The sequence below is a fragment of the Pipistrellus hanaki genome (assembly GCF_964339955.1).
Source record: "Pipistrellus hanaki genome assembly, chromosome: 17".
In the NCBI taxonomy this organism is placed as follows: domain Eukaryota; kingdom Metazoa; phylum Chordata; class Mammalia; order Chiroptera; family Vespertilionidae; genus Pipistrellus; species Pipistrellus hanaki.
The window spans coordinates 21703960-21729819 of NC_140519.1; the positions used below are offsets into that span (position 1 = coordinate 21703960).

General features: G+C 38.6%; 1 protein-coding gene across 1 annotated transcript in view; it reads right to left on the bottom strand.

The window, feature by feature from the left end:
• The window catches only part of CLVS1 (clavesin 1), a 126327-nt gene that overhangs the window by 53469 nt on the left and 46998 nt on the right, over window positions 1-25860 (bottom strand). Inside the window, exon 3 of the mRNA XM_084865094.1 lies at window positions 19391-19565. Coding sequence (XP_084721220.1) covers window positions 19391-19565 — 175 coding nt within the window. The remainder of the gene's footprint in view (window positions 1-19390; window positions 19566-25860) is intronic.

Sequence of the window (25860 nt, forward strand, 5' to 3'; positions counted from 1 at the left end):
ATCTTGTAAGTGTTAAAAAAATTTTTTTCAAATTATATAAACAACTAGAGATTACTGGTGTGTTGTTTTAGTAAATCCTAACCACAAGGCTACATTTAGAGTATTAATAATTCTCTAGACATAGTTAGACTTAAAAATATAAATAAAATCTGTGCTTTTCTCATGAGGCTCACACCTCTTTTTAGAAAGAGCATTTTTTCTTCTCAAATGTATGTCCTTTTCTGATGAGGCAAAATTAGAGACGGTTAGCCAGGTTTCAGAAAGGGGAATGAACATCTACTGTGTGTCTAGACACAATCTAGACAAGGTCCTGGGTATTCTTTATATGCTGGGACCAACCAAATGTTCTCTGCTAATCACTCAGGCTTTAAAGAACAAAGGGATAGAGTTTGTGGTATAGTCTCCATTGTGATATGGTCCCTTGGGGAGCAAAATCCATTTGACGTGAGTCCAAGATAAATCTTATTCTGTATTTATCACTAATAATAAGGTTCAATAGATTATAAACTCCTTAACACTGCAGAATCTTGTCATTTGGTGAATTCTTGATTAAGATGATTTTATCTAGAAGGAATTGTATGCCAGACTTCCTGGGGTTATGACAGTTAATCAGGAATTGTGTTAAGTTCTCTTCCATTCTGGTGATTATCATGAATTATTTTTGCCTTGGAAGTTTATTATAATGAACAGATGCCTAAAAATAACATTTTAGATCAGAGGAATTAACTGATTAGTGGTCTTTGTGTAGTGAATTAATAAAAAAAGAAAGAAGGAAAGAAGGAAGGAAGGAAAGAAGGAAGGACAGACGGACGGAAGGAAGGAAGGGAGGGAGGGAGGGAGGGAGGGAGGGAGGGAGGGAGGGAGGGAAAGGGAGAGAGGGAGGGAGAGAGGGAGGAAGAAAGAAGTTTCTTGCAGCACAGAGAAGGGAAAATAATGGACATGCATTTGTCTTCAACACTATTTCTTTCCTTCTCTAAATTTAAGGATCTGGTATGACAGATATTTTTTTGGATGATAGTTTGGAGTTCACATATTTTGAGTGGCTGACATATGTGAGTTAAGAGAAGAGACAGAAATTGAAGAGAAATTACTCTCTCCCTTTTAGAAAAGACAGAACCATGAATTACAATTTGGACTCTATCTTATCTATAAACAAGACATAATGAGGAGTTTGAATTCTGTAGAGACTGTGCTTGGTAAAATACGTTACAGAGGGAAGTGCAAATTGGTGTATCATGTCTGAATGGCAACGTGTTAATGTGTATCAGACACCTTAAAACATGTGTAGACTTTGACCCAATGATTTCAAGGTAATGAAAGGATTTATATACAGTAGCAGTTCTTAAGTTGTAGTCCACCATCCTGTAGGGATCCCTGAGATCTTTTTTTAGTGACCACAAGGTCAAAAAAATTATTTCATAATAATAATAAAATTGTTTGCCTTTTGCACCGTGTTATTATTTGTACCAAACATGCAGCATGAACAGAGACAGTGGCAACAAAGTATACGAGAACTCATTGACTCCCACACTACCAGGCCCCAGGAATAAAAATTATGTTGGTTCTACTTTGATCAGTAAAGTTATTAAATCTTGAGTCTTAAATCCATAGCGTTTTAATATTCTGTGTGGGGAAATGGGAAGTACACGTGAGTGCTCCTGTTGCACACTGAGGTATGACCCGGTGCCTTGAGGAAATGTCCATGTGCCATTGTTTGACTTGGGATTGCACTAGCTGCTTCTTACATGAATGCCTGAGAGGCAAACATGGGTATTCAGATTTGGGTTTCTGGCAGATGCTTTCTCCAAAATGAACAAAGTGAGCCTGTCATTTCAAGAAAAACAAGCAATAGCATTTTCAAGTCAGAAGAGTCAGGGCAAGAGCCATGGCTAGTACAGTAATTAACACAGAAATATTTGAAAAGGAATCAGTGCATGTATTTACTGGCCCTACAGAGTTCTTTGTAACAGTCAAACCCAGTCGGCAATGAAAGCAGCAGCCATTTCCCTTTAGCTCATGTAGAGCAGAGCCTCGATGTGGTTCTGGGGGCTAAGGCCTGGGTCAGTGGCAACTGGTTGGTTTTAAGCCACATATGGCTGTCCGCCCTATGCTTTTACCTAGTAATTGAGTTTGACATTGAATCTCCTCCCCTCCAAAGGCTGGCTGTCATCTCAGGGGATCTTGTGGGTAGGCTGAACCCAGGGCTCTGCTGACAGGTCTCTGAAGGGATAAGTATCAAATGCCAAAGTTCTTATTACCTAAATGAGCACGTTAGTTCTTTCATCCAAATAAGGTATGCAACTAGCTCAGACAAACGCTCTTGCTGCAGAGCCACCAGCCATTTTTCTCTAATTAATTCATAACCAACTGATCTGCTCTCTACCGTCAAGTTTCCAAACGCTTCTCCTCAGTAGCTTGAGGGGTATTGTGATCTCTGTCACTTGGTAGTTGCTATTTTTGAAAAATCCTGTTCTCCTCAATCTTTCTAGTGTGCTCTTATAAGTGAGGCTCATTATAATAGAGCTTTCCCCTGTTCCATAAAGAGTATTCTTTTAATTAAAAACCCCTATAGGCACTGAGATGAAAATGTAAATAGGAGGTGTGTGTGCATCAAATAGAATTTATTCTTCAAACAAATATTTATTAAAATCTCACTGATGAATCACTGTGGTAGATTTTTGAAAAATCAAAATATAAGGTCTTTGCTACCAAGGAATGTATAATTGAAGAAGGCTGAAAGAGAAGTAAATGGACTCTCGGAAAACCCTGGGAGGGCGCTGAGATAGAAGTGTGAAAGCTGGCTGGGAGGGAGCCTGGACCTGACCCGGGGCCAGGATGGTTGCTAGGGAAGGCGCTTACTCTTCAAGGGGTCTCCAAATCTGGTCCCAAGTCATGGGTCCATGTTTATGCCCTGGTATTTCCAGTAAGGGGTCCTCAGCCCAGGCAGGGCTCCCTGATCACTCTCCCACTCTCCCCATGGTTGTTGCTGCTCCAAAGGTTTTGCTTAGATGTTGCCTATGTCTGGAAGTCTCTTATTGCTCTATCCATAGCCACATTTTCCTGTTGCTTAATGACCACTCCACTTCCAGAAGCTTGCCTGATCATATCGGCTTCCTTCCGATGGGTAGCATTTGTCATTTCCTCAGGAAACGTCTGTGAGTGCCATTACCACATGTTCCCATAGAATCTTGTACTAACCTTGGCTTCTGTATTTATATATTCAGCTGCCGAGGTGATAGTGCCCCTTGTAAGATTTCACATTTCCAATATGCAAAACTGAATTCCTGATCTCCCAACCCCATTACCAGTTGATTTGATATAGTCTTTTTCTTCATCCCCATCCTTCCCCATTCTCCTACAAAAATCCCGAATTTGTCTTTGACTCTTCTCTGTTTCAAAAATTGCATATCCAGAGCTGACTCTAACCTTAAATATATTCAGAATCTGGTATCTTCTCACCACCTGCACTGTTTCTACTCTGATCTCAGCCACGAGAATAATCTCAAGTCTAAATTATGCCAGTGGTCTCCTAATGGTTTGTCTATATCTGCTCTTAAAAGTATCTCAACTCTATTCTTCCACAAACAGCCAGAGGAATCTGTTTAAAATGTAAATTTAATTGCACCACTCTTCTGCTCAAAGCCCTCCAATTGTTCTCCATTTACTAAGACCAACCTCGATCCAAGGCCCAGCAGAACACTCCGACCTCTCTGACCTCATCTCCTATAACTGCTCCCAGTCACTTAACTTCAGAACTAGAATATTCCCAGCACATTCTCACCTCAGGACATTGGCTTACCTGTTCCCTTCATCTTCCCTCAATAGCTGTATGGTCAACAACCTCACCTCCTTTAAATTTTCGATCCAATGTCACCTTCTCAATAAAACTAATCACAACAACTCTACATTATTTGTTATTTTTCACTTACTGTTGACATACAAAATCATATTAGTTTTAGATCTACAACACAGCGATTAGACATTTAGATAAATTGTGAAATTGTCACCATGATAAATCTAGTACCCATCTGTCACCGTACATAGTTATTGCAATATCATTTACTATATCCCCTAGTCTGTACTTTACATCCCCATAACTATTTTCATAACTGGCAATTTGTACTTCTTAATCCCTTCACTTATTTTTTACTCAGCCCCCAAATTCTCTCCCATCTGGCAACCATCAATTTGACAATAATAACCCTACTTTAAAGTGCAACCCATTCTCATCCATGCTCCAGCAGCCCTGATCGCCCTAATCTGTTTTTTTTTTTTCCCCATAGTACTTATTTTTTAACACACTATATAATTCATCACCTACCTCTCACCTCTATCTGGGCAGATATTTTAGTCTTTTTAATTCATTACTGTGTCATGAGCACCCCTAGGATGCTATCTATGATGGGGTTTAATAGTATTTTCTGAATGAATAAGTTATATGTTAATTTGCACTACTTCTTTAGTAGACTATACATTTTTTTGAGCACACAGATTCTGAGTTATTTAACATTGCATACTCACCTGGCATATTGCTAGCACATGGTCAATAATTGTTCACCGAATGAGTCTCTCCCTCCACTGAACAGCTACTGTCTGTACTACTCATTTTGACATTTAGTTATTGCTGTTCTTTGATGTCTTACTCAGTCTCATGTATGAGAATGGACAATTTGATGAAACTTGGTTTTGTTGTGATCACAGGCTACAACATTTACTTCTTTTATAGATGGACATGGTTGATTACTTAATATATATTCTAACATGTTTTTGGTTAAATAGACTGTAAAATAACTGGTGGTAGAGTGAGGGGTGGCAGAGATGAGGGATGAGGGTCCCTAGGAAGCATTATTCATAGGACATTAAAGCAACTGAGACAAGTCACAGAGAGCATTATTTCCAGGGATTGAGACAAGTTCTGTGGAAACCCTAGATTCCAACACTTTATTTTTTGTTCATGTCTTTTTTTTATTCATTCTCTCCTCCTCCCCCCATTTATATCCCACAGGCACTAGAACATTTAATTTACCTTTATGGTGTTTATATGCAGGTTTAGAGTTATAAAAATCTAATCTTAAAACACGCCCCTGAAGTTTACAATGAAGTATCTAATTGTATGCTTCACTAGTTTTATGACATCAAGCAAATCATTTTGATTTTTGATTTACTATTTATACGGGAAGGTGCTCTAGTAATGAGTGATTCTCAAAGAGGAGTTCCTGGATCAGCAACATCAGCATCATTTGTGAACGTAACTGAAATACAAATCCTGAGATCCCACCCTGACCTGTGGAGTCAGAAACTATGTGGATGGGCTCAGCAATCTTCCTAATGTTTAAATTTTCCCTACGGATCTGACACATGCTAAAGTTTGAAATCCACTGATTTATACCATCCCCAAGTTCTCTTTTAAATCTAAAATTTAGCATTGGGCAGCACTGATAAATAAACACAGATGAGTATAGTTGGGCAGATTATGGTAGCTCATAAATATTGAATATTAGGTTTATGCTTAGAGTTGATTCTTTTCTCTGTATCTACTATACTTGGAGTTAACAAACGTAATATATGTAGCCAACTTTCTTATGGAAAGTGTAATAAGTCACCCACTTTTTAAAGAATTGTGAATATTAAGGAAAAACACACAAGAACAATAAAGAAATCGAACTTTGTGCCAAAGTACTCAAAAAAGAACATGCTCTGACCTGAGAGAAGTATTTCAGAATGTTCTCTGGCATAGGTCTATCAAGATACCATTTCTTTTATAGCTTTAGAGTCAGTTTCTCTTTTTTCTAAATCTCTTTCAGAACCAAGTTTGCCCTTCCAATATCTTAAAATCCACTTTAATGTTGCCCTGTACTCTTGTTTTTCCAAGAAGATCTTAATTAAAACCTCATTTAGTTAATGGAACAAGTCATTCATAATTTCTTTCAAATCCTTAATGAGTCTACAGATTAAGGCATTAGGGATTATTCCTTTCAATTAATGGCATTCCAGTTGAGCTGGCATTAGCTTAATCTTTTAAGTTTTTTTTTCTTCACATTGTTAATAACCTCCATTAAATATCTTCTATGACTAAATTGTACTGGATTATTATTAAAGCAGGAGAAGTTGTCTTTATAAGTATGTATTTTAGAATTCCTTAGTAGTCAAAGGTGTTTTCCAAGCTCTTCAGTCCAGCTTTTGTGCCCAATAACTGTCCTGTACCTGGCTGAACCCATCTCTTTTTTCTTTTCCTCTCATGTAGCCCCAAAGAAATACCAAGTTACTAGGTGTACCGGTTAATATTGCGGATTTTTTTCAATAGATGGAGTTACACATATGTTGATATACATGTGATCTGATATATATGCTATTTTATTGTATTGACAACAAGCTTTACAACTTCATATGTCAAATTTGCTGAAGGGTTTAACATCATAGATATTTTTTACATTTAAAAATGTAAAATTTCGTGCCAAAAAAAAGAGCATTGTGGGAAATTTTAATTCATTATTTTATTTTGAAGAAAAGTGCTGCTGAATACTTTGCACTAATAAAAAAAATTGGCATCAATTTCTTACAGAAAGCATTCAATGACTAACTAACTCTGTCACAACTCAACTTAATATTTATTCTGCACTGATTTATCTACCTTCTAAAATGGTACTAGGACTAGTTAAAAAACAAAAAGAAAAATTAAGTTTGATCCCTTCCTCACATCTTTTCAAATGTAAATTTTGTTAAATTAAAAACAACTCAAGTCTAGAAAAATATACTCATGAATTTTATATAATATTTTCAGGAGAAAAAGTTTTTAAGTCTTAGAAAAATGTAATTCAACAAACATGATCCTATAAACTTTTTAAACTGCTTTAAATAGGAATATCAAAAATAAACACTACTCATTATATAAGCAAATTATAAAAAAATGTTTGTGACATTTGATGAAAGCTCAATTTCCTTAAATAATAAAAATCTTACAAATCAGTAATAAAACAATATTTAAAACCCTTAATGGAAAAATGGATGAAGCATATTAATGCAAATAAAACAGAAAAGAGAATACAAGTGCCTAATAAATATATAAAAATGTTCCACCTCACTAATAATCAAAGTAATCAGAGCAAACTAAAACCAATAGTGATCATGTGGCAGAAGCATTGTGGGGAAGTTACAAGTACATCAAGACTTATTTTTCATCAACCCAGTGTTGATTTTGGTTCAAAGCTGACCCTCTAATACAATGCTTGTGAACATTAAAGTTTATCCCTTCTGTAGAGCATCTTCAAGATGCATTTCACCTCTAGAAATTAATTCCAAGGAAGTGAGTCACAAAATCAAACGAAAATTTAGCTAAGGAAACATTCATTCATTCATTCATTCATTCATTCATTCATGTCAGCATTTTACATAATATGGGAAAAATTGAGAACAGCCTAAACATTCAACAGTTGGCATTGGTTAATATATTATAATACAATTAAACAATGGAATACTTTGTGATTACAATAAATGATGTTGAGGTACAATATTCAAAGAACTAGAATACTGTTTACTGTGTACTGTAAAGTGAAAAGAGTCTAGGTTAAAATATTTATTTCTAAGTAGGGTTCTGAGTAATATTTATTTTAAATATTTATTTGCCAGTATTACCAGAATTAATTTTTCTATACCAAACCCCCAAGAGTGGGGTTTAGGGAATGAAAATTGAGGTTAGAGAATGTTACAGATTTCAATACCTAGGGATTCTTAAAGCATCTACTGCTCTTCCATGTCAGAAAATCTAATAGACCAGCCTTTAAAGAGCTCTGTCTTGGCAATGTGGAAACTCCGTGATTTAATAAAACATCTGCAGAACTCAAATAATTAGTAATTTCTGGGATTCCTAAATTACACAGGTGACTAAGAATTTGTCTCCTATGCTGTAAAAATTTCTATATCGCAGAATAACTATTTTTGATGAAACTCTACTATAATGCTTACTGAATGTGACTGAGGCTCTTCCCCATAGCTCAGGGTCCCAGCTATGCATATCACAGCTGGCTCGTTGGTGAGTGATGCTCTCAGAGTGTTGGTACAGTCACCTCTATGCTAATTGGACTCACTCATGCTACTTCCTAGTTTCAGGGGTGTAAATTATCATGTGTTGTTTCCTCTCTTTCCAATAGCCATTATGTCTTCATGTAGTTTATATGCGAAGGTGGGTTAGCCCCTGCACCTTATTCTCCTTACAGACTTTTTTTTAAAAATTTTTTAAAAAAATATATTTTATTGATTTTTTACAGAGAGGAAGGGAGAGAGATAGAGAGCTAGAAACAGCGATAAGAGAGAAACATCGATCAGCTGCCTCTTGCACACCCCCTACTGGGGATGTGCCCACAACCAACGTACATGCCCCTGACCGGAATCGAACCTGGGACCCTTCAGCCCGCAGACCGACGCTCTACCACTGAGCCAAACCGGTGAGTTTGGAAACTACCTGATTAAATCAACACAAATTATGTGTCAAGGGAGAATAAATGGGCTCACAAGGAAAGTTTGAGGGGTTCTCTTAAGAATAAAGAATATAAGCTTAATGCAGCAATTTTGTCACACTTAATTGATGCCACATGTTCTCTATTCTAGGCGATACAATTGGGGGATAATTAAATTCCTCAAAGACAATGTACTACTGCATCTCCTAGCTTCAATATATTCTAATAATAATTGTATTTCATAAATGCCAAATATAGACAGTAATTGTTTTTTAGGACTTTGAACAGGTAGTAAAACAAGTGTTACACCACAAAAAAAATGATTGACTCAGTAACATCTGAACAGGGGATAAGTCACTTCATTTTCTTTCATAAATCAAACTGTCCTCTGGCAAAACTAAGCGGTGTGTCAAGTCAGAATAGTAGCAACTTTGGGCGTCAGTTTCTGGGAGGGAGAAGAGAGGCCTCTGGGTAAACTGTAGTGTTCTTTCTCTTGATCTGAGTTTGGTTACCTAACTGCTTTTACTTTCTAAAAATTCACTTGGCTGCACACTTATGATTTGGGTCATTCTCTGAATGCATATCACACTTCAGCAAAAAAGGTTCTTATGTTAAAATTAGGACCTTCTAAATATAAAAATATGAAACCATACTTTGAAATTTTTTCTTTGGACTAAAAGAGGTTAACAATTCTTATTGGTTTCTTAGCAACAAATGCTTTCCTTTGGTGAAAAGGAGACTATTTTATCACCTATTTATTCTCACAAAGTCCACCTTCTCTCTTGGTGAGACACAACAAAATGTTTTGGGTCCTTAGCTGGCCTCCGAGGCAAGTGAAACCTCATTCGGAATGTTTCATGATCATCTCAGTCTTCTTCATGTTTTTGTTTTGAACAGATGATTTGTCACCTGCTCTGCTTATTAACACTACTGTTGGGAGGATCAGAAAGACACGATATGCCTGGCTGGTGTGACTCAGCGGTTGAGTGTTGACCTATGAACCAGGAGGTCACAGTTCAATTCCTGGTCAAGGTACCTGCCCAGGCTGTTGGCTTGATCCCCAGTAGGGGGAATGCAGGAGGCAGCCTATTGGCGTTCTACTCTCATATTGATATTTTTCTCCTTTTCCCTTTCTCCATCTCTAAAAATCCATTTTAAAAATCTAAAAAAGAAGAAGAAGACTGCTCTTTCACAGTAGTGTGAAGGCTCTAAATATATTCCTCCATTGGAAATCTTGTGTGATGGAGAAGTAAGATAAAATACTTCTTCTACTACCATCTTGTTCTCTCTCCTCCAGTTTCCTTTATCCTCCCACCCACTGTGGTCTGTGGAACATATTTCTTGGTAATGTCCCTTTCCCCACCTCCTTCTGCAAACCAGAGTCCTCTAGATGCCATCCCCATTGAGACAATGCAACAGTTTCCCTCCTTGAAGCCACGACTTGCTAGTTTCTGTCAGGAGACAAGCTTCTGATTCTTCTTATACCTCCTCCCTTTTCACACTTATTCTTTCTCACTCCACATTTTTCTCTTTTCCTGTGACTTCAAATACCACCAACTCAATAAATCCACATTAGACCTCTGTCTTTGGCTCAGACCTAATGTAAATAACTAAAATATACCACAGAATCTTAAACTCACCATGTCCAACACTCACAATGTTCATTATCTCCCCATACCTGCCTGCTCCCCACTGCACCATCTCATCACCAACACCGATCCTCATCCCAGCTGCCCACCTCAGCTTTTTCTTTGACTCCTCCTCCATCACTTCCCTCTCCCAAGTGTGCAAGAACAAAGTATTGACTTATTTTTCTGCCTATATAGTTATTAAATCCCTCTATCACTTCTAGTTTAGACTCATTAATTATTTTTTTAATCTATTTCTCCCCCCAAATTAACTCCCTCCACCCAATACCCTCCCTGCCCAAGCCTTCACCACACTATTGCCTGTGTCCTTGGGTAATGCATATATGCATGCAAGTTCTTCACTTGAATTATTGCAGTTGTCTTTTAATTGGCTCCCCTGCCTTTGAGTTTTCCCTACTCACACTCACCAAATTAATCCCATGTGAAACATAAATCTGTGTTGCCATTCTGCCTCAATATGTTCAGTGGCTTTCAATGTCTGCAGGAAAAGACCACACTCCTTACCATGACACAGGGACACACTAGCTTCTTACCTAGCCCTTATGCACTCCACAAATATAAAATGAATTCATCCCTCTCGTGGACCTATGCTTTGCCTCTGTGTTTTTGCCCATATTATATTCTCTTCCTGACATTCCTCTCACCCTGCTTTCACTTGACTATTCTGCATGAATCTGGTATGATCAGGTATGATCTTGCCCAGGATGCCATTCCTAACAATTCTCGCCTAGATTGGGATTTTTATGAACCTGATGCCTCTCTCTCTTTCTGCATGGGGTACCTCATTCTCATCATAGGTCTGCCTTTGCTCTTGACCATGACCACTTGAGAGCAGGGGCTGCATCTGTTTATGTTTGTGACTAACTAACTTAAAGGAAAAGCTTAGGAACTGTTACTTGAATGGATGAGCCAAAGCATTGGCTAGGTCTATAATGCACGAGAGTCCAGGGAAACTATTTATCAAAAGTATGCCGGAGATAGACCTACTTAATTGGAACTGTTTTAAATGGGCCATACTGTCTGCCATCAGGATCACCGGAGTGTCATTAGCTCTAATTAGTTTCCTGAGTTTAATTGATACTTAACAATGTAGAGCATTAAAGGAGAGATTTTATTCCTCTACTATTTCCATAATAACATGCTGCATGATTGCAAATTCAGAATTACAGCTTTGTGGCTTGAGAAGGTAAAAAATAGTTTGTCTAGAGGGAAAGTGTTCTTCAAGCATACCTGGGGTGCTTAGAAAATATAAGAATCTTCCTGGCAAAATACAAATATATTTTTTTCTTTTCATCTGTGCCTATTTTATATTTGTTAATACATGAAAATTGTAAGGATAAAAAAACAACAACAAAAAAACCAAAAACAAACAAACAAAAAAACACACTGCAAATGTTACTGCTAAAAAGAGTCCTACAGGATGAAAACGGTGAATTTGGGCCCCATTAATCACCAAACTGCAAAGGTGTTGTGGGCAGACTATTGGGTGATAATTAGAAGGATCACACCCCATGAAATAGAAAGAAAGGGCATCTCTAGTGCCACAGCGTGGGCAGATGACACCAATCCACCCCCAAGTCATTAACTAAGATGTGTGGGGAGAGAGCACTCCCTTCTTCAAGGCCAGTGAATAGACAGCAAGGTCTAATTTTCAAGGATCCAAACCTGCAGAACTGGGGCACAGGAGAGCAATTTCACTTAAGTCCGTGCATGAGAGCCACAGGAGCCCATGAATACGTGCTGGCCTTTTCATTCTTTTGCTAATGCTCTGTCAGTCAGTGAGCACTGACTATGGATCCAGCAGACTTCATGTACTATTTAATTTTCACCACAAACCTCTAAGGCAGTACTGTTATGACACTACAAATTTACAGATGGCAAAACTGAAACCTAGAGAATTAAATGACTTTCTGAGGACTCTAATTAGCAGAACCAGGATTGAACCACAAATATTTGGACTCTGCTGCCACCCACGCCAGTGTGGTTGTACCAGCAGAACCAAGTAGCACCTAGGAACATTTTTGAAAGGTAAACTCATGGCCTCTGGTCCAGATTTCAGAATCAGTAATTCTGGGTGTGGGTTGTCACCAGCCCTCCAGAGGACTCTGGTGCACTTGAGGTGATGGTTCATCAGGTTAGAATGTAACAGCATCTGTTAGAGCCATGCTTCTGCAACTTCAACGTGCATACAGATTATTTGGAAAGCTTGAAATATGGGTCCTGATTCAGTAGGTATGAAGTAGGCCCTGCAATTCTGCACTTCTAACCAGCTTCTGGCGATGCTGATATTGCTGGTTTGTGGACTACTCTAAGCCTAATAAAATTCTGGAATGTAAGTTTCAGAAAGCTTCAGGTTTGGCTTTGTTCTCTGCTGTAATCCTGTTTAGAAGAATCTCTGACCCACATTTTATGTTGAGTGAATGAATACACTGGGAGTCAGTATGTCTGCTTATCTGAGTTATGGACTGTTGATTTGGTGAGAATGTACTACTAACTTGACAGACATCTACCCAGCCTGCCTTTTCAAATGCCTAATCACTCGATCCATTTAAACTCAGGAACTGTCATGCTGCCCACTGACTTACAGACTTTTTACTGTTCTGATCTTTTGAGTGAATATGGCACTTCGAATTCCCCAAGGGCGAGTGAACATATCATATGTTTTGGGAAAAGGTTGAAAATTAGGATATATGAAGGAGGCTAGAGAGAATAGACAGGGTCGAAATGGATGTAATAAAAAGGGACACTTGAAAGATGGATGGTTCACAGCTAGCTGAGCCTCTGAACATTGCTCCCAACCTCCTCCAACCCCCGGGTTAAGAGTTGGAAAAGCAATGGACTGCCCTTCCCACCAGCCTGGCTCAAAGCCGTTGAATCAAAGTTGATATAAATATTATAAAACTATACTTGACAACAACAAAAATGGTCATGCAGTCAACCTTGAATGAAGACAATGAGTTGACAAAGTGATTGGCCAGAGAAAATAACATGAGCATAGAAATGAGGAGGGAAATCACTGCTTAGATCTCCTCTGGTGAGTGAAAAGCAAGTTGCTCTACACCCTTAACAAATGTCTTGGCCCTAAAAGGAGCACTATATTTTGTAAAAAAAAAACAAAAAACAAAAAAACAAAAAAAACAATAAAAAACTTACAGGGTACAAGGCTATACCTCTTCTTAAATAAACCATTTCAGCACAGCGAGCTCTGTAATAATGTATCTGGGCTGGCTGAACACTGATAAATGCTGTGTGTTGGTTGTAATGGTTGGGCTGCAATGATTTAAACAAAATAATTCCCCAAATTGATTTTGGAAACATTACAAAACTCAAGAGCAAGACTTTGTTGCGTTGCTCATTCTGCCAGAATTCCCCAGCAGAATTGAGACTAATGCTGTGCTGTATTAAATTGGTGGCATAAATATTACTTGGAGTTTGATTAAAATTTAACAAGTTGTAATGAAGAGATACAACAGCTCTTTTAGGCATTATTGACCACATTTAAGAGATCAAATGGCAGAGGAAGAGAAAATGACTTCTAGGCATTCTCAAAATTCATTTTTAACTTGAATTCTTTGAACTAATATTCATAGAATATTCATGTAACTGGGGCAACTTAATATTCTAAACAATGACATTTCCTCAAAGCATTTCTCCGAAAGAAGGAATATTAGAATTTCATGATGAGCTGTACTGGCATCTTTTGATATAAAAATCTGATGATCCACTAAGGAGCAGTCTTCTGTATGATTACTCTTATATCTCGTTCATTCAGCCTGTGAAGCACATAACCAAAGTCCTATGCACACCCTTTCTTAAAAAATAATTGTTGTCAGAGGCAGTATAATTGCCTATTAAAAATTTAAGATAATATTTTGAGCAGTTTTCGGTTCATAGCAAAATTGAGGGAAAGGTACAAAGTTTTCCCATAAATCCCCTTTTCCCACACATGTATTGCTTCCCTCATTAGCAGCATCCCCTACCGAGGGGTACATTTATTACAACTGATGAACCTGCATTGGCACATCCTCATCACCCAAAAGCCATCATTTACATTAAGGTTTACTCTTGATACTGTACATTCTATGGGTTTAGGCAAATGTATAATGACATGCATCCATCATTACTTGGAGTTTCACACATCCTCTGAGCTGCACCTAATCATCCCTCCTTGCCCCACCCTCAGTCCCTGGCAACCACTCATCTTTTTTATTTCTAAATGTTACCTAGCTGGAATTATACACAGCATAGTCTTTTCAGATTGGCTTCTTTCACTTAGCAATTTGCATTTAAGATGCATGCCTCTATGTCTTTGCATGGTTTGATAGCTCCTTTCTTCTCAGATCTGAGGAATATTCCATTGCCTGGATGTACCATAGTTTATCTATTCACCTACTGAAAGATGCTTTGGCTGCTTCAAACTGTGGGCAACTATAAATAAAACTGCTATAAACATTCATGTGCACATGAGTCTTCAGCTCCTCTAGGTAAATACCAATGAGCAGGATTGCAGAATCTGTTTGCTAAGATGCTGCCAAACTGACTTTCAAAGTTTCTGTACCATTTTGCATTCTCACTAGCAGCGAATGTGAGTTCCTGTTACTCTACATCCTTGCCAGGATTTGGGATTGTCAGTGTTCCAGATGTTGGCCATTCAGGTGGGTAGTAATATTTCATTGTTTTAATTTGCATTTCCCTGATGACACATAATGAGAAGTACCATCTTCTATTCTTAGTTGCCATCTTTGGCAAGACATCTGTTCAAGTCAATTTTAAAATTTTGATTATTTGTTGTGGTTTTTTTTTTTACTGTTGACTTTTTAAGAGATCTTTGTATATTTTGGATAATAGTCCTTTATTAGATGTGTCTTTTGCAAATATTTTCTCCCAGTCAGTGGCTTTTTTACTCATTCTCTTGACATTGTCTTTTGCAGAGCAGAGATTTTTAATTTTAATGAAGTCCAGCTTAGCAATTATTTCTTTCATGGATTCTGCCTTTGGTATTGTATTTAAAAAGTCATCATCATGCCCAAGGTCACATAGGTTTTCTACTATATTATCTTCTAAAAGTTTTATAGTTTTGCATTTTACATTTAGGTCTGTGATCCACTTTGAGTTAATTTTTGTGAAGGGTGTAAGGTCTATGTCTAGATCCATTGTTCCTGCACCATTTGTTGAAAATGCTATCTTTGCTCCATTGTATTGCTTTTGTCCTTTATCAAATATCAATTGAATCCATATAATTGTCTCGTGAAGCACAGAAAAACAACTGGTAGTCCTAATTAGAACACTGTTAACAACTTGCTATCCCAGTGCCCATCAGCTCTATATTACCTAGTATCACCTTCACTTTGGGGTACATTGTTTATAGCCAAGAAAAGAAAATCAAACATCCAGATTCTTTACATTACAGAGATATTCCAGATATCTATTACTTATTACAGTAAATATTCCACATGCAGTCAGACCTCCTTCAGAACCAAAAATGTATTCCGTGGAGACTAGAGGTGCTACTAGTAGAAAGTTCTTAGATAATAGTGCCCTCTGGGGACTCAAACTGAAGAGAGCCACATTACCCAAGCTCACAACCACTTCCCAGGGCAGCCTACACACAATGACTGAACAATGTGGCAATATAAGGCCCAGTCCCTTTGATCCCAATGAGGGACAATTCTGAAAGATCATCTCAGCTTCAGAATGCCTGAAGCTCTCATTGGAAATGACTGAACCTCAGCTTAACTTCTCCTGCTGCCAAACATTCTTCCATGGCTTCTTTTTCTACAAATGTTGAGCCCAAGAGCACTCCCTAATAAATTTCCTAAATGTTGATCTCTGTGTCAGAATCTACATCCTGGAGAAGCCAACTTATAACAATTAGTAACTGAATGTCTCATGGAATGACTAACTAAGAATGGAGACCACAGGGCTAAAACTATTAGTTCTGGAACAAGGTTGTAATGCAGGGTGCAAGAATGACTTTTAAAAAAAATGACTCTAATGTATCACTGTCTGAATAGTGGTTCCCCACCGCCTACTCTCTGCAGGAAGAATTGTATTAATTATTGGAGAAGAAGTTGTTATATTATAGGGTCCCAAATTCTTTAAGAGTTGAGCAGCAGGTAATCCTAAACAACTCTGATAAACAGCTGAAACTCCAACCAGAAATCTGGTTATTTCTCCTAACAAGGCTACTTACATCTACCCTACAAATGCAGGACAGCAGACAGAGCAAGCTTCCTACACTGGAACATAGGATCTCCCTGTCTCACAATCTCCTGTGTGCCTAGCAGACACCCTGACCTCCTCTGGTCCTTCTGAAGATGTAGAGGAGGAAGGAAGAGCGGTGGCTTCTCTTCTCCAGCTGACACTGGCTTTATACAGCTTTCCCTTTCTCCACCTGTCTATGCCTTCACCCATGCTGGTGTTGGAAAATGTATCTTGAATCTTCATGTCTGACACATGGAGGCCTGGAAGGGACTCTCCTTGTACGACAGTGTGACCAAAGGTATACATTTTTCTTAGTGCCAGTTATTGCTTGTTTGAGATGTCAAAAGTGGTTCATGGCTACCCTAGGGATGAAAATTATCCCAGCCATGAAGAAAGTTCACTGAGCGAGCCAGTGGATGGATGGGGTGACCATGATGTCTGAATGTCCCCAAAGCCCAAGAGAAGATAGTCTAGTGTGAGAAGTTGTCAGTGGCTGAACAGAGCTGACTACTCACAGCAGTGACGCTGAGGGCTTCTCCACAGTTGCCAAGACAACAAGCTAAATGTTATAGGGAGTCACATCCTCATTGGAGGAACGGTGCCTAGGTCAGCGCCCCCTGTGACCACTGGTTATTTCTCCTGGCGGAAGGAACTGAACCTCCTAAGTGTTCCCAGGTCTTCAGGCTTGGGCAGGCAGAGTTCACAGAAAAAGCTGCATCCCCATGCAGACAGCCTGACTCCAGGATGGCCTGGTCTTTCCCACAGTCAAGGTGAATGGGCCTGGCTTTATAAAAGGGAATAAAGGGGCCACACAATGTCATGCTATGTGAGATGCTGGAAGGGTACTCATTTTATTTGCTATGACCCTGGCCTCATCCAGCTCCCCTTCTCCCAGTAGAGGCTACTCCCTAACTAGAGCTATAGGACATTGCAGGGTTCATCCCAGATCCTGCTACATGATAACTGAAGGCTCAGACAGGACCTACCTTACCCCACCAAAGGTCATCTAGCATTTCTTATAAAAATAATTTATAAGCCTAGGTGTAGTCTTACCTTTTAAAACACATTCACATGCACTAACTCAGTAAGCCCCACATCAGCCTAGTGAAGTTGGCAAGGGACATATTATATAATCCACACATTTTTTTCCAAAAGGAAAACTAGAACACCAGGTTGGAGGAAGGGCATTTTCCTCCTTGATTTCTGAGAAAAAAATGTTACAAATACAGAGAACCTAAATCACAGCGACTTACACATGTAATAAATTAAATGAAGCTTGTACTACAACTACCACAGCAAATCCTGGAAATAGGGTCAGCATAATTATAGGGCATGAAATAAACCTTGCAGCCTTCTTTAAAACTCCCTTTGATAAAAGCTTTAGGGAGAGAGGTCACATGTTCAGAAGCTTAGATGAGAGGAGGATCGGGGAGCAGGAGTAAAGAGTAAAGAGAAAGTGATTGACAGTAGAGACACACGAGACAGTGACTGGGAGTTTAGGGGAAGGCAGGGGCTCCATGGAGTCCAGAAATGCAAAAGCATTTAAAATGTGCTCCCAATACCCTGCACTACGTGGCCACCCAGGACAACGGCGACTCCTGGGACAGTGGGGAGCTGTCCCTCCTCTTCCAAAATGCCTGCTCCCTTCCCCGCGGAGTAGGAAACCATTCAATAAAATAAGGTCCATTCCAGAGGCCCACCAGTGTATACTGGGGTCAAATAGGTATGAGGCCCAGTTTAGGAAACAGACCCTCTTATTACTCCTCACGCTAGAGTAGGATGGGTGAGTGAAATGGGATTTTTAGCCTTAAATTTAAATATATATATATATTATTAATTCGTTTTTTGTTGTTGTTTTTTTCATTGCTTGAAACTTGCACCATCTGCACGTTCAGGATTCAGTTGGAGACCTAGGAGCATAATATTTCATTCCTAGAAGTAAAACCAAAGCACCTAGAGAAACTGGAATAATGATTGAAATTTTTTTAAATTGAATGTATTGGCATTGGTTCCTAAAACCATGCAGGTTTCAAGTGTACAACTCAACAAAACATCATCTGCACACTGCATCTCACACCCATTGCCCAAAGCAACGTCTCTTTCCATCTCCATTTATCTCCCTTTTACACACCTCCCTCCCCCTTCTCCCTCTTTCCCTGTGGCTATCACCACTCTGCTGTCTGTCTCTATGCGTTATCTAGTCCCTCACTATGAAGTGCATGAGCAATGGCTGCTTTATCTGAGAATTAGCGAACAGTGTGCTATCTACATAGCTGCATATAACTGCTGTTCATTGGGAAGGAGGATCAGCCCGCTGAGTCAATCTTACCACAGGATTAAGAAGGGACATGAGTTTTATTTGTGCTGATTCGGAATCTCCCTGAACTGTACCTTGGTTTTTGAACTACAATCATGTGTCACCAAGAAGCTAAGCAGCATGACCTGAGTTTGGTAACACTTTTCATAGACTCACTGGTCCTTAAAAGTACAAGGGAGCCCAGAGACGGCCTGCCCTAGCCTTCACACGGCACAGAAAACCCTTCCCCGAAGGTCTGCCAAGACCTCATACACAGGAGGTAGAGTTTCATGGCTTCCCCTGTTTGCACTGAAGGGATCTACTTTAGTACAAACACTGCTGCACATTGCATCCTAAGAAGGCAGCATCCACAGGGGTCTTTCTGGGGTACAAAGCTCCCTCTAGAAACCATGGAAAGCTCCCATGCCACCTCTATATAGGACATGCTCATAAAGCAGATATTTTCTAGCTTTAATTTTTGTAAACTCTCAGGTGAATTAGGCTAAATATCCCTGAGCTTTATTCATAATTGCTGCAGTAGGTAATTTGTGCCTGTGGTAACAGTAATTTGGAGTTATTAATGAAAATGAAGTCTAATTTAAAAAAAAACAAAACAAAAAACAAAACAAACCCCAAACATGTAAATTCAGGCCGAGGTAAAAACACAGAATATCACGGGTGAACTCTGTTTTCTTTTGCAGCTCGAAAAGACAAATATTACTTGGATTGCAGTAAGAAAACAGCACGTTGTCACACACGGTCTCATGGTGTCCCTTCATTGCACATACCTGCAGCCCTTCGATGGCCAGTCTGAGGATGGACGGTGTCAGCTTGGAGGCTTGTTTGAAGGAGAAATTGCTCCAGTCTATGATTAAAAGGAACCCGTTGATCTGAAGCTCCGGGTCTTCAATGAGGACTTCCAGGGACAGCAGGATGGCCCGCAGGATGTCTGTGAAGGAGTTCCTGCAGCCAGAGCAGAGGGGAGAGGCTGTGTGTGAATATGAGCAGGCGATCGAGCTTCGCTGGTGGCCCACGGGCCTCCTCACTCCACCGCTTCCTGAGCCCCGCCTGCAGGGCAATATCAGTGATTTGTGCCCCAAGTGACCAAAAACGCATTTGCTAAACTTCTCAGGGCCAAGACTCACAGGCTGGAAGCCTCCCTGTGATCTGACTGCACCAGGACCCCAAACTTAAAGAGGCGCGGCTCTTTTTAGTCTCCAGGGGTCTCTATACTCTGCCTCCACACACCCCTGATTGTCTTTCATTGAAATGCATCCCTTACTCTTCTCTTCCCACACACAGCTCTCATCTCTTCCAGAGCAGGGACGGGGCATAATCATAGTTGTGTCCCAGTACCTGGCTACTCAATGAGTCTCTGGGGAACAAAAGAGGTGAGACCTTAATCAGAGGTGCTTATGTTGATTAGACCTTTTATTCCTTTTGTTTGTTTATACAATCTTGCTGACAGTGTAAAAACAGCCATATAGTTGATGCTACTTTTTTTTTTTTTTTAGATGAAACTCATGGGGGGAGAAATACAAATAGAGAAGAGTAGCTTATTTTCATTGACAGAGAGTGCTTTGGGAGGAAATTGCTTTGAGTCCGTGGGTAACTATGACAACAGGCAGACCTGAATACAAAGGAGAGTGACAGTTCTCCATGTTGTATGTGGTGCTTCACATTGTATATTCCCATTCACTAGTTGGTTTTTATTTTGAATAATCTTCAGACATGAAGAAATGATGGCATATTCACCCTTCAACTCTCTACACATTATTGGAACTATAAATTTATCTTTTTTTTTTTTTTTTTTTTTGGTAAGTAGGAAAATATAATGTTGGAGGGCAAAACATGTTACTTCCTTTGGGCTATCATTAAAACCAGAAACCATATCCTTTTGTGATATCAGTGTGAAATGATCAGATTCTTGAGCATTCAAATCTGGTTTGAATTCTAACCAAGTCTAGTAATTTCAAATTTCAAAATAGGAAATCCATGACTGAGCAGTAAAGCTTACTGAATGCTTATTATAAGCTCAGCATTATCTTTCATACTTGAACCCATAAAATAGTATGTTATATTTCTACTTCCAAAGAGCCCTTAATTTAGTTGGGATGAGATAGATTAGCAAGATAATTTGAAATGGATCAATACAATTTGAGTAGTCAGGGAAGAGTTTATGGAGGGATGAAGGCTTGAGATAAGTCTTGAAAGATAGACAGGATTTTGATAGATTATTGGGAGGGGGGAAGACATTTTTAGGAGAGACACAAGTGGAAAATAAAGATATCAGCTTATTCTGTGGCTACACAGTTCTTTTTACTAAAAATCTATTCAGTATATCAAGCTGACATTTTCTTCCCTTAAACTCACCCATTGGTATGGTTCTGCTAAAAAGATTAAAAACAAAACAAAAACAAAACAAAACAAAAAAACCCAGGTCTTTCATACCACACACTTTCAATGATCTAAATGTAGTGGTCATGACATCCCATATAATCTCTAGACTAATGAAATTATTATTAACTTTAACCATTTCTCATAGGAAATGGTTTTAATACTCTTCTCATCATTTCTGTTTTCTTTCATTTATATTTTCTTTTAAGCTTTAGAGATGTCAAATTCCTATTAATGTAGGATAAAGTTTTCATGAGGGCTTTGGTTTTTGTTTTGAATTCATATCTAAAGATCCAACTTTTTTTTTTTTTTTTTTTTTTTTTTTAGAGATATGGGATATGGTTTTGTATTGGAAAGAAACATTGGCTTAACAGGAGCATGGGACCAAAGTTGAAGCAATTCCAAATGGAATAGGAAATGGCCAGTGGTAAACTAGAAATGATCATTAGGGAATTAAGAGAGCTTGATCCTGGATACGGCTAGCATGAACTGAAGAGAAGGATGAAAAACATAGAAAACCAGCAGATCTTCATAAGAAAGAGAGCTACCCAAATGAACCCTGCCAAGATAAACTCCAGCTGCCCCTCAGATGTGTGAGCAGTAATAAATTATTGCTTTTTTAAGCCACTGGGTTTGGGGATTGTTTGTTAAACAGCAAGAGCTACCTAATACCACAGGGTAGATTACCAAGTCAAATACAATGGAAGACTTAGGAGAATAAGGAAGGAGAACGTGCCATTGTATGAGGTAATAAGTAAATCTTTGGGGAATTTTGAGACAGCACTTTTAGTTTAATGGTAAAGATGGAAATCATTGATTATAAAGATTTTTAGCAAGTCATTTAATCACTATCTCATTTTACTCCTATATAAATGAGAGAGAGCATCTTTTCCCTTCATATATCTACTTTTATAAATTCCCAAGAATAGACATAAAATTCTTCCTGGAACCCATGTATTTTCAAGACCCCAGAAATCATTCGTTCTGCCTTGCCAAGGCATTAGGGGTGAGTTGATTAAATGTTTGACCAAATATAGCAGGCTAATTTTTAAGTTGATAATTTTGTATGGCCAGTGAATGATGTTATAAATATCTGAATGGCCCTTGGCAGAAAAAGGTTCCTCACCTCTGTAGGAGTTATGCAAAATGACGGTATGAAGGAGTTTTGTGAATTGGAAAGCATATCCCAACTGGAGCCAATATTTGTACTCTCAGGAATAAGTGGTCTACCCCTCTTGGTTATACTTCTTCATGGTGGTAATGAAGCAGGACAATGGGAAATGTGCAAAATGCAACTGTGTTCTGTTCTGATAAATCTATTTTTTCCTTTCTAAGGCTGGGAGGTCTCAGAAAAAAGATGGTATGGAAGGGGAATTCTGGTGATATATATTCTGGTATAGATATATTTTCTACCAGAATTTCTACCAGAATATATATCACCAGAATTCCTATGTGAATCAAGTTTTAGCTGGTTGGTCTCTTCATGTGCAACTAGACAAATGAATCCATATTTCCCAAAGGGGTATCCAGGAAAAGTTAAAAAAAAAAATGTACTTGTGTTCTGAAAATATTAGATGCAAAGAAGATGCTAATAAAAATGTTTAGCTTTACTGTTGTAGAATTAATATTTGCAGAAGCTTAATATTAAGTTTACTACTTAATGTTAGCTGGAAAGTCGAACTAGATAATTACTTTTCTCAGCGGGAACATCACAAAGAGAATAGGAGCCTGGGAATTAACTCTGCTTCACATGGTTTGATAGGCCCATAATGTCAAGAGGAGAAAGAATGTAAAGAGGAAGAAAGAATGAATTAGGGCAGGAGAGGGTGGAGAAAAAGAAAACCTTGCAACTGTGCAATTAATTTTTTATTTCTATTAATTTTATCCTATTCTGGCTTATAAAGAAAATTTTTTGGATTTATTTTAATCTAAGGATATAATTCCTCGTAACATCAGAATAAATGAGTTGCCTATTGATTTATTATTAGTTGCAATATGGGAATATCTGGCTCTCAAAGCCTCAGCATCAGAAAGAAGGAATAATGATTTTAATACTGTTTAAACATCTTATGACATGCTAGGCCCAGTTCCTATGTGTGGAATTTTAAATAAGGAGCAGGACACAGCATATCATCCTCTCTGAATTTTTGGTTCAGTGTGGGTCACAGAAACTCAACTAAAATGGGTATAGTTTACAAAAACAAGTACTGTCATTTTAAATTTTTATCTGTCTCTACCCTGTATGACAACAATATATGGGAAGAGTATGGAGTCCAACCCACCTTCAACTCAACCATATGCTTATTGAGGACTGAACACAAAGGGTATTTCTCTTGAACAGGGTCCAATTTTGAACTAGATTACAGAAAATAGCAGGACTATGATTTCTCACTCAAGTAAAGTATGAAGATAATAGGCTGTGTCTCTGTAGACCAATCCTGAGAGGCCTATCCATCTCTGGATATAGACACAAGAACACAAAATATTTGTATCCATCATTCAAAATGACACTAAAGCTATCAAATTTCAATTTGCCAAGTTCTTTCTTGTTTATATATCTGTGATGGACAAGAATGTAATGCATGTGTGTGTGCATATATAATTCACCATTTAGTTTACTTCATTCTATTTTTTGTTTTAAATGAAAAGACAGTTTGATAGATAAAACCAATATTTTATCACATTTGATCCAACTGCTTCTAAATTTTCCCAAGAATTAAAAATAATAAAATTAATACCAAATGCATCTATTGGCTTACTTACACAGTTAATGCAATTTCTTACATTTAATTTCTTCTTTTAAAAATGTTGAAGTATCTGAAACTGGATAAGGAGTCAGGGGACATTTGTTCAAAGATTTAATGAAGTTCTACCTCATGGAAATAACGTAAGATAAGAGGGTATTTTTTAACCTTCCTGCTAGTAGATGGGAACTGGTAGGAGACATTAAAATACATGCACATGGAAAGCGATGGAGCAAAGTCATTAAAAGCATAAAGCTTGTAGTTAGCAGATTCTGATTTAAATTCTGTCTGCTCTGTGCAAGCTTAGCAAGTCACTTTCTCTCTCTGTGATTTAGTTCTCTCATTTGTAGAAGAAGAATCATAATACCAGCCTCACTGGTAATGATACACAAAGCCATAGCAGAGCAACTGGCTCCTACTAATCTGTAGAAGGAGCTGATGGTCATGGTGGCTTTCGTTATTGGATTAGTGAATATGATATCAGGTCAAAAGTAAAAGAGGTTGCAAAGTATTCGAGAATTACAAGGAGAGATCACTATGGCTGGAGGACTTTGGAGCATCTTCAATTGGCCTGTGAAGAATGTGAAAGGTTTGGGCACTGGGACATAGAAGGAGCCACATACACAGTGAGAGCTGAGACCATGGAGACTATTGAATTGGGAGAAATAGCTAGTTTACCTGTGCCATGGGATAAATGAAAAGGTTAGATTGTGGTCCATCTCCGGTCTGTTTTCCAGGAGAACTACTGGCTATTTGTGCAGGGGAAGAAAGCAATGGCAGTTATGCTTTAGGAAGATTTGAACTGTCAACAGGGATTATGTAAATTGGAGTCAGGAGACTGGAGCAATGTGGTCCAATTAGGAAGAGGCAATTGTAGTGCATTAGGTGAGAGATGAATGGAAATGATAGTGATATGGGAAAAACTACAAGGGACAGTAACCATGACTTAGTTACAGATTAGATGTGGCATAAAGAGAGGAAAGACTGTGGTAAAGAAGAAAAGGAACCCTATTGGGTAGGAAATGAGTCAGAGGTGTTGTACTTGTGTCTAGTTCTTACATAATAAGAATCCGCACCCAGGAGAGCCACACAGAATATTAATATAAATAGGACCTGACACTGGGCTGTCAAGGGAATGCCTAGACATGCTTAGTTGTGTGGGTTCTATATTTCTGTCACTCAAGTGATGAAATATTACTATAAACAGATGCCAAGTCTACAGGAGAAATAGTTCCTGTTCTAGGCATAAGAAGGGACCCCTGCTTTTGAACCCCTGGAAACTACCTATACCTATACATAGTCGATGCTCAACCAACAATTCTCAGTGAAGGCACAAAGGAGGGCATGTTAAACTTACCCATTGGAAGCTTTAAAAATTAAAAATAAATAAAACCAACTCTGGGAGCACCAGTGGGTATATTTCCTTCTTCTCCATTGCCCGTTATACTCATTTCTAGGGAAAGTAATGCCTGATGTGTGTTCTTAAGCACATTTTCTATCACAGTTCATATTTATGGAATACTCTATTACCGAGACTCATATATCCAAGAGTTGGAGAGGAAACAGAGCTTTAAGAACTGATTTTAACTTAGGAGAGGGTCATGTCTGAGTTCGCATAGATGAGTGTGGAGGTAAAGGAAGACGATAAGGACATGACAATCTGGAACAGTTAATAATAAATGCTAGATGGATGTTTACAGACAGGAAGGCTGGTATAGCTCAAGATTCTTAGTCCTCTGGGAAAGGACCGCCCCCCAAATCCCACTTTAAGATAGGCTGAGATGCAAGCGAGGAAGGGGATTGTTTCATCCAGCTCTCTGGATGGGGATTGGGCCACGGTCTAAAGGGAGCAGCAGCAGAAGAATAAAAACACAGCCCGATGGAAGTGAGCTGTGAGCATGAGATTTATCCCTAAATGACTATGAAATATTAATTTCATGCTTGTCTATTCTGGCAACTCCCTTGGCTGAGGAGCTATTGAAAAGGAAAAAAACCAGGAAGAGTCTGAAGTTGGTGAAAAAAACACTCACCACTAAAGATTAGGCACGGAGTTAGAACCAAATCAGCCTAACCAGGGTTAGAAACAGCATGATCTTCCCTGCCGAGGGTGAATGAAT